At 35.9% G+C, this 20,813-nt stretch overlaps 1 protein-coding gene across 2 annotated transcripts in view; it reads right to left on the reverse strand.

Annotated features, from left to right (window-relative positions):
* FBN2 (fibrillin 2) overlaps nucleotides 1-20,813 on the reverse strand; it is a 161,380-nt gene that overhangs the window by 113,094 nt on the left and 27,473 nt on the right. For both annotated transcript variants that reach the window (XM_026046565.1, XM_026046564.1), the window contains exons 6-7: nucleotides 11,024-11,221; nucleotides 353-478 (exon numbers count right to left, since the gene is read on the reverse strand). In XM_026046565.1, coding sequence (XP_025902350.1) covers nucleotides 353-478; nucleotides 11,024-11,221 — 324 coding nt within the window. The remainder of the gene's footprint in view (nucleotides 1-352; nucleotides 479-11,023; nucleotides 11,222-20,813) is intronic.

A 20,813-nucleotide genomic window follows, 5' to 3' on the forward strand; every position in this document is an offset into this window, starting at 1 on the left:
GGCAGGTGCGATAATGTAGTTGTGGTAATACTATTTGCATGTTCACTTTTAAAGTATTTTCTAATTTAGAAACATGTTAAACACTGTCTTTATCCAATCTGACAAGTCAGACAGAAAAATCTCTATTACAAAGAATGATATAAATGATATAAAAACAATATAAAAACAAATGATAAACAGGAAGAAATGCAAAGTACAGAACAATGTTGTTATATCTATCCATAACAGACATTGCAACTGTTCAAAATTTTATCTCTCATTATCAGAGAGTTTTAATAATGACTCTAATATAGTAGTGAGTGATGCTTTACATATCCGATTTTGTACAAGGGCTCTATTAATATTCACTTACCATCACATTTCTGAGTTGCTTCATTCTGTTTGTGACCAGCAGGGCACTTGCACTCATAAGAACCAACTGTATTAACACAATTTCCTCCTTGGCAAACTCCCGGGATAGCTTGGCATTCATCAACATCTACAAGGACAAAAAAAGATTATTTGACCAAAAATACAAAATCTCATCATGATTCTTACTGATAGATAAATGATTCTATCTCTGAAATTATTCTTAAAAATAACCAGATTAAGTCRGCCCCAGCACGTTTCTCCACACCACCACATGATATGACAGTAACATCACTAAAATGACTTTGATCTTCACACATATTTTATTCCATTCCAAATAAGTGCTAAATTTTCCATGTGGGTTGACAGAAGCTCACCTAATTCAAAGTTATACCACTTATTCAGGATATCCTTTGCCCTCAGATTGTTCCTTATGCATGGTYGTCAACATATACAGATTCATTTTTGAAAGCATCTTTATCCATACTACCCTTATGCCAACCTTAACTATATGGGATAATTCTTGCAGGATATTCTTTCTGGACAAAAAAATCACACTACTGATGCCAACAGAAAACATGTTCTAGTCAAACAGCATTAGGTGGTATTGCAACCTGTCCACAATAGTCTGTGACTATAAAAGTAAWAAAGACTAGAATTTCACAAATATATTTTCAGGCTGGACTTTCAATGAATGCCCTTGGAAAATATATTTGCCATGCTTGCTTTACAGCTGACTTTCAGAAATTTCCGTTTGTATTTTAATATGTGCTATTTTCACTGCAAAATGTTTTTTCCCCACTTTCATTTGTTTATATACAAAACATCCTGTATTTCCATAAGTTTTATATAAACTATCACATGACTCACTCTGCAAGTGCTAATGGGCAGTTAAAATAATACAGGGCATCTAAGAGTACTTTATGAAATACCAGTGTAAAAGCAGACAGTGAAACTCTTTGTGCAAAAAGAAAAGGAGAATAGGCTTCAGACTAATTTAACTTTCATATRCATACATATCTATAGATTTATTTATTTATACTTCAATATTTAGCTTCCCAATAGCTCAAGCTATTATTACTTAGTTTAGTTTAGATAATCTAGAGAAGCCAGAGGGGTCAGATAAAAACATCTGCAGTAACTTCTCTACAAAAAAAATTATATGTTGTAAACATGTACAACATATTTCTAAATACTCATAGCGGAGTGGAGGGTTGAAAGGTTTGCTCCAAAAACTGCAGAAGACCTTATGTGAGAAAGACTTTTAGTAATTTTTCTTGTCAAACAGTTTAGCATTTCACAGAAGAAATAAGAATTAATAGCTTTTGCTAGCTGTCCACAGTAYGAAAAAGTAATCAAAAGAATGTCCTTTTTAAGTCATAGAAAAAGAGGTCACAAAGCTTCCAAACAATTCTTTTTGTGATGAGGTCAAATTTCTATCATTTTACCTTCTCAGATTACAATTAAATGTGGAATGCAATTATAATGTCAAAGCAATACACTGCCTTTTTAAAAGGCACATTTTTATGCCATGCTTTATTTTGATTAAAATACCWATTTAGGATTATTATACTTTAAAAGTATTGATATTTTTCTATCATTTTTCCTGAGGTTTTGCAAGTGCCTTTCGGTGCCAAATGAATATTGAATTTTAATTATTATGAGATTTTTCATTTTTAGTGAGTTAGCTGTACTATTAAGCAGCTGGTAAAGCATTATTTAAAATACATAATAAAGCATCCTTTTTGCTTTCATATTTGTTCTTTTTCCTACTTTTTTTTCCTACCACAGCCTGTTCTTCGCCACTATAAAAGTAGGAAAAATAAAAATACAGATGATGTAGGGCAGTGTATTAATACAGAACACAGTCTTCTTTTCAGAAGGATATTCATTAACTGAAGCTCCTAAAGACAGTGAAATTTCACCTATGCTAGTGCATGTTAACATTTCCTTAGCCTTGTTACCTCCTGGTGTTGGTACTATAGAAGCAGCATAGAATACATGCTTGTCCAATCACCATCTCTCTCATGTCAGCAAACATAATCTCTTGTAACAAGAAAAATYATAAATTTTCAWTTTTTTTTTAATTTTTTAATTTAATCACAAAACTTATTTGTAAGTGCATTTGCTGGAAATGTCCGTATTTTGTTCCTGAAGCTRTGCTGATTTAGTTAGCATAGCATAGTGTCCAAATGCATCAGTTAGATGTGAATTATTTAAGGATGTTTTTTGAGGCATAAGCTTTCTTGAACCATTTTTCTTTTAAATAACCAGTGCTTGGCATGAACCAATTTACTTGGAAAGCAAACTTTTCCTTTCTGAACTATTTTAATTAATTTGGACATGATTTAATAACATCTATGTAGAAGATGAGTTTCATAATTTAATCACACTCAGCCCACACCATAACTTCCTTCTGTGTAACAGCTAATATCCTGGTTTTGTCTTTTGACCTTTGGACTTGAAATACATTCAGGATACGCAGTAYGCCTGTGCCTTGTGGCGCTTATTAATGCTTATTTAATTTAAGCCAACTGTGTCAGCACATCAGTGGTTAAAAAGAACTTACTGATGTTGCCAATAGCAGCAACTGTCTGAAAGAGGAAAATGGGAGTTCACCTGTGGCCTTTACTTAACAAAGAAAGATCTGTTTGATTCTCACACATGTATCTCTCACTATTTTAAATCTTTAATCAAAGATATCAAGTAATAATAAATTAATTGGAGTAACAGCAGGAAATGAATATCTCTAGAAACAGAAAAGCTGTCAGTGAAATCTTGAAGTTAACAAATTTAATGATTTCATTCACTTCTTTCTATGTTAAATCCTACGGTTTTAAAGAACAAATAAATACCAAGCTCTGCTGAAGCCTGAAATGCCAATCACACTGATGCAACACAGTGAGTTGCTTGTCCAGGGAAGAAAACACAAATGGTCCCACTATGTAAGGTGAGAGCTTGCAAATCCTTGAGTCACAGGAACTATCTCGCTCTTCTGTGCTAAAATGAGTCTTCATTTGCAGTATATTTAAACTTAAATGGAAAACTTTGAAATTCATATTTAAATTAAATTTAGTTTAAAGGGAATTAATTCAAATGCAATGTTTGGTTACAAAATACATATTGCAATGCTGTCTTCTCATGTCAATTCAATTTTGTTGTAATATATTTAGTTTTCTGGAATTGAGACTATTTAGAAAGGACAAAACCTTATATTAAAAAGGCATATTTTATGATTTGCTTCCTGAATGTTTCTAAATCCTAAGATACAAGAATGGTTTATGAAGATGCACTCTTCACTCAGTAAGAACTGGCTGGATGGCTGGGCCCAAGGAGTGGTAGTGAGCAGAGTTAAATCCAGCTGGTGGCCAGTCACAAGAGGTGTTCCCCAGGGGTGAGTTTTTGGGTGAGTGTTATTATCTTTATCAGTGATGTGGATGAGGGGATTGAGTGCACCCACAGCAAATTTGCAGATGATACCAAGCTGGGAGGAAGAGTTGATCAGCTTGAGGGTAGGAAGGATCTACAGAARGATCTGGAGAGGTTGGATCAGTGGGCTGAGACCAACTGCATGAAGTTCCACAARACCACGTGCCAGGTCCTTCATTTCACTCACAACAACCCCATGTAGCGATACAGGCTTGGGGTAGAGTGGCTGGAGAGCTGCCCGTCAGAAAAGGAGCTGGGGATGTTGGTCGGCCACCGGCTGAACATGAGGCWGCCCTGTGCCCAGGTGACCTGAAGGCCAACGGCCTCCTGGCTGGTGTCAGGAACAGTGTRGCCAGYAGGGCCAGGGAAGAGATTGTCCCCCTGTACTGGGCACTGTGGAGCCTGCCCCTCCAGCACTGTGTTCAGTTTTGGGGCCTGCACTACAGGCAGGACATGGAGGTGCTGGAGCGAGCYCAGAGAAGGGCAACAAAGCTGATGAAGGGATTGGAGCAGAGACCGTATCAGGAGCGGCTGGGGGAGCCCGCTTATTTAGTCTGCAGAAGAGGAGGCTCAAGGGAGATGTTATTGCTCTCCACAACTACCTGAAAGGAGATTGTAGTGAGGTAGGGATCAATCTCCACAGTAAGGACCAATAGACAAGAGGAAATGGCCTCAAGGTGCCACCAGGGGAGGTTCAGACTAGACATAAGGAAGATTTTCTGCACAGAAAGAGCCTTGGAACAGGCTGCCCAGGGAAGTGGTGGAGTCTCTGTTCCTGGCTACGGTTAAGAAATGTGTAGATGAAGCACTCAGGGAGATGGTTTACCAGGCATGGTGTCAAGAGGCCTACAAGTTGGACCCAATGATCTTTAAGGTCTTTCCCAACCATAATGATTCTATGATTTGCCTGGAAATACAATAAATTTGAAATCAATCTATCTTTATTAGTMCTCATTTTACATCTCTGACAGCCAGGCTTAGCCATGCAGTAGTTGGAATTACTATTACCCATGTACTCAAACTTTTAAATCTCAGCCAAATTAAAACAATAAACCTTTTTGCCATACATACAAAATTACATGAGTAATTCTTTAGATACAGTTCTGTATACCAAGAGGTTCAATATGCTACAGCATAGGTAGAATGTTACCATGTGTTCATAGGTCTGATATTATCTGGCAAGTAAAAAAAGGGTATTTGCTTTTGCAGAGTTTTCTCAGTAAACGGTAACTGCCTGCAGGATTTGCACAGCTAACTTCAAATGTGCACGTTTGAAAGCACAGCCAGTTCAGCCTCTCTTTGTGAGGAGCAGACAGTTTCTCAGAAAACTGTGAAGAATAAAAAAGGTCAGGAAAAACAAAGCCCGTCACATCTATATACCCAAATAYAGAGGAGAYGGCATATTTAATTTTAAATAATAATAGCAACCTTGATACCAAATGTTTTCTTGAATTCTGCCTACAAATACATATGGAGAGTTTTTCTGCAATCCGTTTACAGAAATGCGTGTGGGAACTGAAATCAAAATAGTCATATAAATAAGTTAAAACTGTTTTTTCTTCTTTTACACCATATATGACAATTGCCACAAACATAAACACATCACAGAAATAAAAAGCTTACTTCATATTCTTCTACTGTAATATTGATTGCCATGACAGCAGGATGGCATCCTAGATAAGTCTATCAATACTGTTAGGCATATTAATTCAAAACACGAGGCCATCTATTGCTCCGCATTATGAATTGGAAATTTTACCTGTTTTCGCACTCCTGTCCAGTCTATTTCAGTGTTTATGGTATACAGTGCAAAACTATTCTTACTATAGTAAAGCTAAGGGGGAACATTATCTCCCGTAATGGCTTTATTTTATTAACTGTGCCAGTAGCCCTAAGAGGAATAGCCACCTTCATATTTTCAAAAGCTATTCAGCTATGGGCTATTTTTCTCTCCTCAGTGCAAAAAAAAAAATAACTGTCTGAAGAGAAAGGATGTAGCTATAAATGGACKGTTGAGGGATACAGGGAGGAACTGAGAGAATGTCCTGCATAGGACTTCTGCCATTATGCTGTTCCTACAGCTGTGTAGCCATATAGCAGTACTGTGAGGCATTTTAAAGTGGAGCACTTAAGTTCCTCTTGCCTGAATTCGTGGGAAGAGGGATGTCTGTACAGTTAGAAATACTGGTTTTTAAGCCGTGAATGGAAGCTACTGAAAAGAAATTTTTTTTTTTCCCTTAATTTATTAGTTGTTCGTGGCTAGCAAAATGCTACTACTACTAATATTCTATACCAGCACATTACTCAGTGAACATAATTAACTCACATTTTGATTTATGTATGGGTAAACTAGGCATGAAATAAACTGACTGCAAAGAAAGGAAAGCTGGTTAACAGAGCCATGTAAAATACATCAGGATAGCAACATGCTACATACATATTCTCTGAGGAATAGATGCTACTTCTATCTGTAGCTAAAACTTGTCAAACTTTTCTCTTTTATGGATACGGAAATTATGCACTTTCATCCAATAATAKTGCTTGCAAGCTCTATTGATTTCAGCTTGTTCACATCACTCTTAAACTCAGATTTGTGTGGATGCAACCATCCACTTCAAAAACACCAGGTAACTAAACAGTCAAACCACATACTGAAGAGGTCTGATCTAATCCGTWTACATCAAAGAGACAATTTTACCAAATGCAGAGGTTTTCTGTGGGCTTTTAATAGAAAGTCTCTGTAAATCTGATGTTATGTCAGTGAGTTTCATTCTGATGATTTACTGATCACATTAGCCAGATCCRTGTTTTTGTTTCTACAGTCTTTAGAGAGATTAATTAAGGCCACTCTGTTCTGACTTTTCTATCCCTCTAAATAAAGCCTCCTTAAATAGTAGTTTTTGCATTTGGAGAAACACTTTTTTCCTGAGCTGTTGATACTCCACATTTGTAAAAATCTTTGTAACACTCCCCAGAGTTCCATCCTTGACAGCTGACTTTTCTTTTTTTTTGCAACTTATCTCCATGTAATCTCAATTGTCAATTGAAACTTCCATCTATGCCTAAATCACAGATCTTCCTCCATTTCTTTTCTACTCAGACTAAACTCTTTGCTGGCCTTCCTGATGCTTCCTTCCTATAAAGTACCAAGTGCCTCTGTCCTAGTTTCTCTCTTCAGTGTATCCTATAATTCCCTCAAGGTGCTACTTTACCCAGTTGTTGTAGCTTGTATTTTCTTGGATCTTCCCCATGAACAAAGCTTCTGTAATATCTCTGTTTAGCTTTCCACACCTAACTGCAAATCAATCTTCCAGCTTATTTCTAGAGACTGTGAACCCTAACAAGGAGAGTAAATAGCCTCTACAGTGCCGCATGCTAACTTTGCTGAAAGGTTTTGACAATTCAAAACAGAATACATAACATGCTGTAAACCTGCAAACAGGAAAGAATTTCTGTCAGGAAGTACAGGTTCTCAGAGTTTCCAAGAAATTGTCCTCACTATTGGAAGTTAAAGTAACTTTCTTGGAATAAAGAAACACTTCCTCTCTTGTCTCCACAGAAGATTTAACTKTATTTATCTGTTCATGCCATATCATTGTCCTGTAAGATCACACACAACTCGTGCTGACCAAAATACAATGAAATCTTCCTAGATAGTAGCAATATGCCAGAAATGTGGTAAGAATAATGGCTGTTCAAAATCCTTTTGTTCATCCTCAACATAGACTACCACATTGTTTTTATGCTTCCCAGTGGAATTCAGTAATGATGTCAACTGCATAACTTAAAAATATTTGCTACACACAATAAGCTGGCAGAAACAGCAAAGAGTATTAAAAACATTCTTGAGGGCATGGATGCTAAARAGCTCTATTGATCTTTCATGTAATTTCAATAAAGTCCCAGAARCTATGTCAGGCCCATTTTGGCATGCAAGTTTTAAGAATTCATTAGATCTGTCCAAGGTTTTCACTAGCCAAGGAAGTTTAATTGTGACACATGCATGCCAACATTCATGCCTTTAATAGGCTGTTCCTACTTACGATAGTGTTAGGAAAAGAAAGTCTGAAACATATTAAGATGAACAAGGCAGAAGTTGTTAAAGGTAGACACAGACAGAAAAGTACATTTTTCCTTCCCAGCAATTTGGATGCTTGAAGAGTAGTATGGCCATAGAAGCAGGAAAACAAACACATGAAATGAGGAAAACTGAGAGGATTTATGTTTGCTTTAAGTTAATAAAGTATTTGAAATAAAAYAGATGCTTTCACTAAAATAAAATTGAAAAAGTTTTACAGAACTGAATTGGAACTAGTAACTTACTTTCAGGTCAACCATAAGTTTCTTTCACTGTGTGAAACAAAACTGAAGGAAGAATCAAAGCAGATTTGTTTTTCTTKCTTTAATTTGAAGAATGAGAAATATTACATCATCCTGATTTTCTCTACATTTTTGCAGCTCACATTAGTGCAGAATATTTACAAGGTGCTCTTAAGTAAGGGTTTGGAAGTAGAATTCTAGGCAAAACAGATGATTTTGTTCAACATGTGCAACTTCAAGTCACCAGATTATGATATGATGAAGGGGAAAACAGCATTAAGAGTAATGTTGAAATACACAAAAATACACAAAATACACAAAATTACTGAAAGCAAGAGTAAGGAAATAAGAAAAGAAAGAAATAAGGAATTTATCCTTCCTAAAGAAAGAAGGAAATTATTTATCCTCTCCTGAAGCAGTAATAGATGAACTCTCCTGAAATCTATTATATGTCACAAAATTTGCCTGAATCAGGATGTTTTTCTCAATCATGTAATAGAAATCTTTGGTTATAAACACATACACACACAAAAATGCTGATAAAAATGCTTTTTACTACTTTGTAAAACTGAATAAATATTTCTCCAGTGTTGTATAAGATCATATTATAAATATTTAGAGCAAAACTTTTCAGTCAGCTTCTTTACACTAAGAATTATCTCAGCTATATTACAGACATGTGCTTAAGCATGTAATGTCTGCAGTAACCTGGATGTGCTTCCTCATACAAATTTTGGAAGGCMTAAGCTACTGATACACAGAYCCAGAGWAGTGTGTGTGCATATATATATATATATATATGTATGTATGTGTGTTTGTATGTATGTATGTGTATAATATGTCAAATTAAAGAACAGAAACTCCAGATATCCCTTCCAAAACCAACTATTCTGGGTGATTCTGTAGAAAACAAACAAACAAATAAACAAACAAAGAAACTAATAAACAAAGAATGCATTCCCCCAAGTTATTTAAAACTTACATTAATTTACTCCAAAATTAATCACCAGAAATGATCTGTTGCTCTTTATTTATCTGTATCTTTATACTGATTATAATTGGAACTCAAAGAATTGAGTTCACCGAATCACACATAGAATCACAGAATGGTTGAGGTTGGAAGGGACCTCTAGAGCTCATCTAGTCCAACCCCCCTGCTCCAGCAGGGACACCCAGAGCACGGGGCACAGGGCRGCATCCAGGCGGGTTTGGAAGATCTCCAGAGAAGGAGACTCCACAGCCTCCCTGGGCAGCCTGTGCCAGGGCTCTGTCATCCTCACAGGGAAGAAGTTCTTCCTCACATGGAGATGGACCTGCCTGTGTTTCAAGTTACACCCATTATCCCTTGTCCTGTCACTGGCCACCATTGAAAATAGCTTGGCCCCTTCCTCCCTACATTAGMCCTTCATGAAGTTATACACRTTAATCAGATCCCCTCTCAGCTTTCTCTTCTCCAGAGAAAATAGGCCCAACTCACTCAGTCTCTCCTCRTAYGAGAGATGTTCCAGTCCCTTAATCATMTTWGTTGCTCTTCTCTGGACCCTCTCGAGAAGCTCCACRTCCYTCTTRTMCWGRGGAGCCCAGAACTGCCCCCARTACTCCAGGTTTGGCCTCCCCAGAGCTGAGCAGAGGGGCAGGATCCCCTCCCTCCACCTGCTGCCAACATCCTCCTGATGCAGCCAGGATCCCATTGGCCTTCTTGGCCAYGAGGGCACTGCTGCCTCATGGSTAACTTGGTGTCCACCAGGACTCCCAGGTACTTCTCCATGGAGCTGCTCTCCAGCAGGTCGACCCCTAATSTGTCCTGGTGCCTGGGGTTATTCCTGCCCAGGTGCAGGATCCTGCACTTGTCCTTATTGAACCTCAKGAGGTTCCTCTCTGCCCAACGCTTYGGCCTGTTAYGGTCCCTCTGGATGGCAGCACAATGGCAGAGTTGACTTAAAATGTCCAACTTCAGCTCTAATACTAAACTTCCTCTGCACTGTTGATAGATGCCTCATGGAAAGTGTCTGAGTTGTCAGTTAAGAAACTGACAACTGATGGCATCTTAGGGCCAAGTTATGGAAAATAAAAATATACTCCAGTGTTTCTGTGTAATCATTTTCTACTGCTCATAAAGGAAGTTCTAAGGCAACATAACACTATGGCAATCACTACAGYCTATGAAGTGCCATCTGCCAATCCCTAACAGGAGAAGTGATGCACTCTCCTTTGGAATTTCTATTATCCTTTGTTATTGCATTCTTTATGCAGTTTATTCTCAAATTTAGCCGAACAGCAACAGCAGAACAGGTATTTTTTTTTTTTCAGCATAGCCATAACAAAGTAATGACACAAGGTCACTACATCACAAGCAGCAAATCTTTTATCACCACAGCAGGAGACAATGAATAAGACAAAAGGTACATTTCATGTATCTTGATGCAGAAGCACAGAACTTCTAATTTCATCATATCTACAGCCGTTTAAATAATCCAAACACTGTACACAACAAAAGGTTCACTGCTCAGTGAACTCACGGATTAAAAGACTAAATGTCTGAAAGACTAAATGTAATAAATGCCAATGCTTTTCACAAGAAACATTACCCAGTAACAACCAAATGCAAATTTCTTTCCTTAGATAAGGGCTAGAGCAACACCATCCAGTTCCCTAATTGGTGCTCTATTGCACTAGCCAACAGCAATGTGCAGCAGATATTCTGTTCCTTTAGTGCTCTGTAGTTATGATTTCTCAAATGCCATTCATTTTTTCTCGTACTTCAGATTTATTTTCTATATATGCTAGCTAAAATTTAGAAGAATAAGAATTTAAAATCTAGAATGCACACAAGGAAACCCGTGGTTTCGTTTTAAGCAGACATGAGACTTTCAAGACGCATACCAGTGACACAATGTGTATGCACAACTTAAACCAGAAGGTTTACCTTGACATGCTCCAGTACGAATATTGGGGATGAAACCGCGACGACACGGCTGAGGCTGAGCAGGGCACATTTCACAGGGGTGACCCCATGCTCGTCCTATGGTTGCACAACACAGGGTCTTCGTGCAAACGATCCCCGTTAGCTGGCCCTGGCACATTTGGTTATTTACTTGTGTGAAGCACGGGCCTGTTCTGTAATCTGGAAAAGAGGAAAGATCACTGTATTGTAAATCACAAGTCACCACACTAGTATTACAGAAACACTCCACTTTTAACACAGTATATATATTCTTATTTACAAAATATCAGCAGGAATTGGAATGCAAGTTACTGCTTACAGAGACAGCATGACACTTTTACAAGGATGTCATATGGTTTTGTTTTGTATTTTTGTTTTTGCTTTCTAATATATGCAAATAGTGAAAGATAGCTGGACCCCAAAACTGGGGTGACAGGATTCATAGTAAAATAAATTACTCAAAGTGTAGAGAAAAAAAAAAAAAAAGGAAAAGGGAAATAGAAAGGGGAAAGGAAAAGGGGAAAGGGGAAAGGAAAGCCCGAGTAAATCAGGGCTCCAGTTCGAGGGAACTGGAGTTACTTGTTATGCAAATTTACAGCAATTCATTAGAAGAAACTACAAAGCCACATGTTTGTTCACTTCATGGTTATCCAGTCCATACCAAAAACTGCCACAGAATTAACATTGTTGCTAGAATCCTTAATGAATGATTAACACTACTTAGAGAGAACTAACCGGTATATAGTTTGATTCTAAAGATGAAAAACTTGAAATAATACAGCCGATTCAGGCTGTACTGAATATACTGAAAATGGWGTACAATCTATACATACATATACATATAAAAACTAAACAACTGYAAATGGTTAATTCATCAAGGTGAAACCTGTATAAAGAGGGAAATTTTGACCTTATAAGGCAACACAAACAGGAGACAACAATTAGCTTAAATTCTCTAGGAACAAATGAGAAACAGATGGTTGCTCAGACTCAGATTTCATATCCTTATGGAAACTTCAGRAGGGCAAAGTAGAAAAAAGTGCAAAGCTTCCACTCAGACTCAGTCATGTGAAAGAAGGCATAACAGTCAGGTTATGGCTGCTCTCCCTGTTATCCTTTCCTATTTTTCTTTTTCAAAAGGAAATCCTTTTCAAAAACAGATTTCAACATCAAGCAGTGGTTTACAAGCTGTCTTCTCTCCTTCCATGAGCGTGCAGTTGGGCTCACAATTGACTTGTAAATAGAATACATGCTTTCAATAATTGTATACTTCAATACAGAAAAGCAAAAATAAATGCTTTGATACATTTAAAAATGGAGAAATACTATTTCYAGTGAGACTGCTTATTAACCTCCATACATATCAAAAAGACCTGAACCCGGATCATTTTGAAATTGAAATATTTTCTGTGACAAGAAGCTAYTTAAGGTAGATTTTGCAGATCATCAAGAGAGATCCACTTCAGCTAATATATGCCTCCTGCCAGGAAATTTTGCATGTTCTGCAGTTAACAGCAAAATTTCGATCTGCGTTAGTAAAGCCTGAATGTCATGGTTTGCTCTACATTTAAAAATAACTATTTACAGTAACTTTATGCAATATATATATATATAGTTATCTACAGATATGAATTCCAATACATACTGGATGTCACGAAAAACCCTGTTATATGACTTATACCACCTTTCTAAAAAATCATCACAAATAGTATTATCTGATTGCCAYGGATAAAGTTGTCATAAGCTGTAATGGAGCTAGAATTATGTTTTAGAAAGTGTCGTATTCCTCGTAGCACATTATTTTTATTACAGTCTCACAGTCTTACTTTTTGCCTGCTTACAACAACTTCAAGTTTTCTTCACACTAAGATATAATACACTTAAGGTTAGAATTAAAAGGAAGCAAATGTTCTACTCYTTAATTTTAACAAGATTCATCTGGATAAAGGTCCAGGAAAGACATTAAAAGTTTTTTAAGCTTTGCAAAGACAGTTTATTTTAATCTTTCTAGATTTTCATTAACAAATAATCTTCAGGATTATTTGTTAATCTCTGAATTTCTCCTGTGCTCATCAAGTCATTGAAACAGTTCTTGTGGTAAAATATATGCATTTTGAAATGGAAGTCCTGCATATTTAAAAAGGTCTCAATGATCTTTCTTCCCAGATACTAGAACACAAGCAGGTTCATAGCGRTCTCAGTTTAACCAACTCTAAGGGCCATGCCAAATCAGAGATACCTGAACTTTTAGCATAAAATATAGATCCTGACAACTGATAGCAGAAGACAGTGATTTCATCAGGCTACAGCCTCATGTAGGAAGGACAAATATTCAAAATAACAAAGAAAAACAAAAAAAAWMATCCATAAAAGTTTTAAATTCCATGAGTAATTTCACAGTAATCTCATCTGGATTTTAGTTAAAGGATAAAGGTTAGGAAAAAACTCCACTGTAAGCTATGACTCTATACTTTCATATCAAATTTACTCATGTGTCACAAAGATTGAGGACAATGTGATATATATAGCAGTCGACCTGCAAATCATCCACAACAGTCAGACTCCTACCAGAAAAAAAAAAAAAAAAAGTTCAGATTTTAAGAAGTGAAAGAAATTGTATTAAAACCTGCACCCAGTAAATGCAAATGGGAATCTGTGTATTGACTTCAATGACAACAGTATTTCATCCTTGGAAAGGAGTATGGCACCCTTTCACAAACGACTGTATGGTAATTTATTACTATCATCCGTAAAAATATTATCTATGTCACACTGAAAAAAWTACAATCTTCATATGCATGGAAAAAGTTTTTACTACCAACTGTTCAATGAATGGATTCCCATTCTAATGCTAAATAAGATAAATACACTACTAATGCTAAGTAATACAAATGATTAAAAAAGAGATCACTTATTTCAGCTTTTGCTTAATGACTGAAGTCAATAATAATAATAATAACAACAATAACAATTWCAATAACAATAATAATAATGCACAGATTCTGTAGAAGTCCGTAGTCTGTGTATTACAAACAGAATCACAGGCTGTTTGTTCGTAATCTGCTTATTGCAGCATTTTTGCCCAAATGATGGTTGCAGTCAGATCAATGAAGAATACTTTCATGAAAATTCAGACTGATTTTAGACTCCTTATCAGTAAGATTCTTAATAGATAAATGACAGTTAAATAGATAAAAGGGGAGGGAGGGGAGAGAAGGAGGGAATCCTATATTAAAACTTAAATGCTATCAAAAAAGAAGCAAGATTTCCAGTTGTGTGATAATCTCAGGATCCATACAGAACCTCTTCGGGACTCCAATCCCTGTCCTACACTTGAAATGACATTCTGCATCAGCATACATTAAYGGACATGTTCCTGGAGGGCTACTCAATGTGCAATCCATCTTCAGGACTTAAGTGTGGCATCTGATTAGGCACTAAAAACATCACAACACACACTAAAATTAGAGTGCAGTCTTCATGGGTGAAGGTCAACTGCAATGAACTCAGGCAGTAATTTATTACGCATCTTTTAAAGTTTCAAAACTTTTATTCACCAAGTCTGCTAAACTTAACATTCTAGCTGACTTTGAAATTCCTACTCAGAACTAAACCGTTTTTCTGGACAGTCCTGCATTTTTATAGCATCTTTGAGATGCTATAAAATCTTTGAGAAACAGCTTTATAAAGTACCAATCCTGGAAARCATAGAACAACTGGAATAGCAATACAAATTATGTGTGTATCTCAAGGCTGGTGTTCTATAGAGATGTTTTGTACAAAGAGCACCCCTGAGAAGAAGTCTGAAATTTTATCAGAAGTCTGAAATTTTCTCGGACAAGATCCAACCTGAAGACTAAACCTGAGGCCTAAAAGACTAAAAGTGTATTTGATCTCCATTGTCCCCCGTAAGGCTGCAAATTATAATGTGCATATTCTACCTACCCTGTTAATAASAGAATGTGTGGCTCATGACCTTGGACTACAGAACAGGAGATTCAGAAGCARACCATTTCCAGATCACCACAGGAARGTAACCTGATCTCTGCACAGGACAACAACAATGCCTTGTTCTGACACTTACACTTCAAAAAGAATATTGGATAACTGGAAAATTTATGAAAGAAGACAGAAGACTGGTTTTCGGTCTCAAAAATATGGCTTATAATATGAAAAATATAATAATTAAAAATTTACAAACATTAAAAAACAATCTGTATCTATCCACAGTCTATCCATAATTAAGTCTAAAYATGACTTGACTAAAATAAATGTGAAAAAGTTCCAGTAGTGGTTGGTTTTCCAACCTAAGAGGAAATCATAAATGAGGATTTTAAAATAGAAGTTGTAAGAAAAGGTATCCAGACCAAAAGTAAAATAGAACTATTTYCATAAAAGCAATTAGTCACATAATACACTCTTGCTTATGTGCAGCAGATATATCAAGACTAGATATCCTTTTAGAAAACTCTCTGCACTAAATCAATTTTGAACTACACGATAGCATTCTATCGTTTTATTGAAGTATTTTATATTCAGTGCAATCTGTATGGATATAGAACTAGATGAGAGAKGTATCACTGTTGTTGGGATTTCTTTTTTTAATCTAAGATAGTTCTAAATCTAACTGCAATTTTTAAAAGGCTACTTTATAGGGAATCTGCTACAAGGATTAGCAACATAAGCATTCTAATACTGGACATGATCCAAGATCCACCTACTTTGTTTTTCTTCCTATAACTCTGTTCAAAATCAGATGATTCAATTGAAGGTGTAAAAAGTCTCATATAAGTAAACATAAGAATCTGTCTGTCACGTTAAGTTTCCCCGCGTGTCTAAAACCCATTAACTCAAGCCCTGAAACACATTGTTTAACATCTCAACTTATATTTGTTGTTATAAAGAACAAGAAGTTAAGATATTTTGGATTCACATGTATGGATTCAATTTCTACCTGGGTTTTGTCATACCTAACCTCCACAGTTTCAAATGGTGAAAACTACCTAACTACTCAGGTAACTAAAAAGTAAAAACAAGAGACAGAAGCGGGGGGCAGGGRGGGTAAGGAAGGAAAAATGTACCTTGGCATTTTGGAATATCCATTACAAGTTATCCTGAAGAATACTAAACTGTGTTTTTTCACTTAACTGTGAGGTTTCTTCTCATAGGAAAGCATAGACTAAAACTTTGCTGAAGACTGCTACCACCAAAATATTTCTTCTTCATAAAGCCCTATTTTGGCCACACACACAAATACAGTGCAGTAGTTATTCAGTGGTAGTTTTCTTGTGCCTACATAAATCGCAGATAAAAGTTCCAGAAGGCTAAAAGGACATAGCCTGCAGTGTTGCAGCAAGATATTTTGATAAATCCTCTATTCCATGTGTATTAGTGCTAGAAAGATCAGCAGGAAAGAAATATCAAATCTCTTTCATCATTTMATTTAAACAAAACTCCACATAACCCTAACAAAATAAGAAAGCAATATGTCTTCGCAAGTAAATATTATTAACTATAAGCTAGATGGAATATTGATACTTTTATTGCTAAAAATAAGAAACTGAAAGCATTGAGCATGTTGATCAGTCTCAATTACATGAAGAAAGAGTAAGGAATTTAATGAAGAAGTCTAACATATCCTCCCTTCATAGCAATTAAAGACCAAAACCTAAAATTTTAAAATGGTAAAATTGTTTTACTTTTACATAGAACACATTTGCCTTTCTGAAGGACTTTTTTACAGAGCCTTTCTCTCACAAGTTTGATATCTCACAGATGCAATAATTAATGAAGGGATGAGAAAATAAATCATTTTAACCTCGCCCTTCACTTTGTATGCTGAAGTATAGTAAACACCTTTTTTACTGATGGTAAACTCAAAAACTTTTTACTGCTGATACTCAAAAATCCATTTCATGCATCATTGGGTAACTAATTTAATATATGACAAATCTTGAATCTAAAGGTGGAAAAGTAGTTTCTGTCATTAGAGTTCATAAGGAAATCTCTTCCATTCCAAAATTAAAATGATCACAGCTGATGGAATTTCAGAAAGTCAAAGAAACTGGACCTTGTATAAGGGAACTTCCAAGGTAGAGTCATTATATATACTGGAAAAGATCTGAAGTCAAAACACACCCTGCTAAAAGATGCTTCAACAAGAAATATGCTGCAGCAGCAACTATCTTTATTACACTTTTGATTGGATACAGTGGCAAATTTCCCAACACTTTCCACTAACCTTCAAATAGCGCCAGGAGTCTTAAGTTTACTTTCACCGCTTGTTGCAACACCTCCTCCCTGACAATTGATTTTCCAAAAGACAGGAGCTCAGCTGAACCCTTTGCAATGAACCCTAGATGCTTTCATATTTAAAAGCATTATCATGCCTTATCTTTTTATTATGGTCACTCCATTGTACAATCGAGATTGGCAATGCAAAGCATACCCCATCTTCCCACTAATCCTTCACACATGACAGCCCTACCAGAAACTTTAGGCTTCCAAAAAAATGGGAGATCTAGGCTTTTTCTGGATTAACTTTTAACTCAAAAGGTTGATAATATTCATAGGTGTACTTGAGCTCAGACCACAAATCTGAAATGTATGCACATGCAAATATTATCCTTTTTATTCACTCCKCTTCACCATCTGCAGATCATAAGCCACAGTATGCAAAAAGAAATTTAAACATTACAAAGGTACATGCATTTGTTTCATTAAAGATTATCTGAAATTGTTTTTCCTTCAATATTTTAATCATGGTAATATGGAAAATAACTCTATTTGCAGTAATGCTTAGCTGCCAATGCTGAGGGTCTGCCATAAGGGATGTTTCAAACATCTAGAACAAGAAGTTAGATGGATCATACTGATTCAGGCTTGATATAAATAAAAAACATCTTTTTAAAAGGTGACATCCAACAAGTTGCGGAGAAAAGATTGTTGGCTGAAAATCAGGGCTAGCATCTTGGAAAATGAAAGAGACTTGGCAAGGCTATTAATTTCTCTTGGAAAAAAATAGTCTCTGGTCAGTACAGCTATTTAGAATAACTTGTTCACATAAACCAAATCCTAAATAGTAGAATCTGGCTACCCTCCTCTCCACTTTTTTAAATAAAATTTGTGTTAAGCCCTTAGTTAAGTTTTTAGTACAATCAAGTTTATAAGCCACATAAAAGATGTGATAATTAACATAAAGGTATTTTAAAGATTTTAAAAGTTATGTTGAGACAGATCTCTAGGAGGATACCTAGAGGTTCCTTGGTCATCATCTGCAACAAGGACTTTAATAAAATTTATTTAATATGTAATATTCCAAAAAAGTGGTTTGGTTGAAAAATGGTTTGGTTGAATATGTATGAAAATATATTCTGAAGCCTTGAGCAATTTTGTACAGCTGACAGCTTTAATTTTCAGATAGATTTTTTAATGCTATTCTACTACTCCCACATGACGGTTTCTGACCTACTCCTGTGATGCAATACTTTCCATCACACAGACTCCTGTGATTGATTAGGCAACTTAATATACACATGGCAATTAACAAGGGACTGAGAGGCAGCTTTAAATGAAGAAAAAAAAAACTGCTTAATGCAGCAGTCCATGTAGGYTTTGCCACTTCTAGCAAAATTCCAGTTTCTACCACTACTGCTGTCATGTCCATTCTAAGCACATTCTCATTTTCCTCTTGCTGGAACAGAGAAAGCAAAATATTTTCCAAAAACAACATTCCAGAGTTTGCATACCCATTTTAAAATAATTGATAWTATGTCAGATTAAGTGGACAAAGAATAGTAGAAGTTTCATATCATCTACAGATCAGAAAGCTCATTTTTTCAATTAAAAATAATATATGGCACATGAGAAAAGAAAGAGCACCATGCACGCARTTTTATTTCTGAAATAAAAGGCAATATTCTCCACTTAACATGAACATTAAAGCAAATATATCTAATGGACAAGAAACTCACAGTTCAAAAAGCATTTTATAAATCTACATTAAAAAAGCAGAGAAAGAAATATACATGGAAATATTTTGTTTCTGTGAGCAAATAAAACCTATAAATAGAAAAATAATGGTGGGAGAACTTGAAATAAACTTTTTGCCATATACAACTTCAGTATTGCACACTGACTGTTATATAAGTGTATATATTTCCTTTTAATTCTACAACCAGTATTACTATATAAAGTTTGCATCTGAGTTTGAATCTTGGACTCTTACACAATACCTCTGTGAACAAAAACTTAACATACAGGCTGACACAGAAGGAAATACTTATCACCTGCTATTACAACAAGTTATAGACTGAATTACTCCAGGGAATAATGTACATAGCAACAAGAAATCACAGTAAGATTTTTTTGTAAGGTTCTCTATTTAGCCATTCTTATCTACTGTCCTAATATTAATCTCTTCGTAAGTTTTTACTAAGCAGAGACGTCGAACAAATTCAAACCAGTTAAGGAATTCTGTGTATCATGCTGCCTACTACTAGCCCCACTCTTCTTGTTTCTCCTTTGAATTAGAAAAATTCCCAGAATACTAACACTCTAGTCAAACAGAAGGTTCTTATGGGCTGCTGCATGACAAATAACAACATATTTTCCTTTCCAACTTCCCATACCCTGCAAGAAGACCCTCCAGAAAGATAAATACAATTCTAGTGGAAAGGAAAACAGCAATTTTCCTATCAGGCAGTCTACAAATGTGACATAAATCCAGAAATTACTAATTACTAGTAATTACTAATTACTACTAAATTACTAATTGCTGCCTCTATAACAAAGCTACATTAAAGCCAGAATCTTCCTGGGTCCTTTCTATGTTAGGGTTTAAGGATACCTCTACAGCACATAAAAAGCAATCCTCAAACAATTTGCACCCTTTTCACCTTTTTCTCAGGTTCTGTCTTTCAGATAGAATAAATCCAGGTTTATTTCACTGCTATACCATCAACAGTTTCATGCATGGGCAGAAGGATTCTTTACTAAATACTGACAGCTGGCATGTGAGCATTTAGAACACAAAGGAATGCCCTTACTTTTGCTGTAAATATGTCCCCCACAAAAAAACCTTATATTCAGATTTCATCAAAAGATTTTCCCATACAATAAAAATATATTGCTTTTTAAAATATGGATACTGGAGAGCCAGTTAAAAGCATATCATACCCCTGAATTCTTTAACATCTCAACATCTGAAGAAGGCAATGCCTGGGCTGCATTCCCATAAAGAAACTTTTCTGGATTATAATATTTAAACTGGATTTGAACACCTTCTACAGTATTTTTTTTTCCTTTTTTTTTCTCTTATTTATTTTTTTTCCCAGAAAATCCATGCTATTCAGTACGGTTCAATGTCAAAGGAAAATAATCCATTGTCAGCAAAGATTTAAATTTAAAGATTCGGGTTTGGAGGGGAGATAAAATTTTAAGTGCATGGAAGAAGTAATGTAAACACTTTGGAGTTCAGAATCATTATTCATGCTAGTAGTCCATCCMTCCAATGAAAGTAAGGCACTTTATACCACAGTACCTGCATAGAGCATGGAGAAAGATTTGCAGAGAAGGTTCAGTGAATATTTAACTATTTGCAGGAACTCTGATCTCACAGTGTCATATTGGGACAYTTTTAGCCAAATGCAAGATAGCAGTCAGGCCAATTCAGGGATAAATGCTTCTTCCCCTTCCCTTCCCCTTCCCTTCTCCTTCCCTTCCCCTTCCCCTTCCTTCTCTGGATCTTCAAAATCTGCTTGGACGCAGCCCT

Source organism: Nothoprocta perdicaria, unplaced genomic scaffold (genome assembly GCF_003342845.1).
Source record: "Nothoprocta perdicaria isolate Ctin4 unplaced genomic scaffold, notPer1 scaffold_45, whole genome shotgun sequence".
Lineage (NCBI taxonomy): Eukaryota > Metazoa > Chordata > Aves > Tinamiformes > Tinamidae > Nothoprocta > Nothoprocta perdicaria.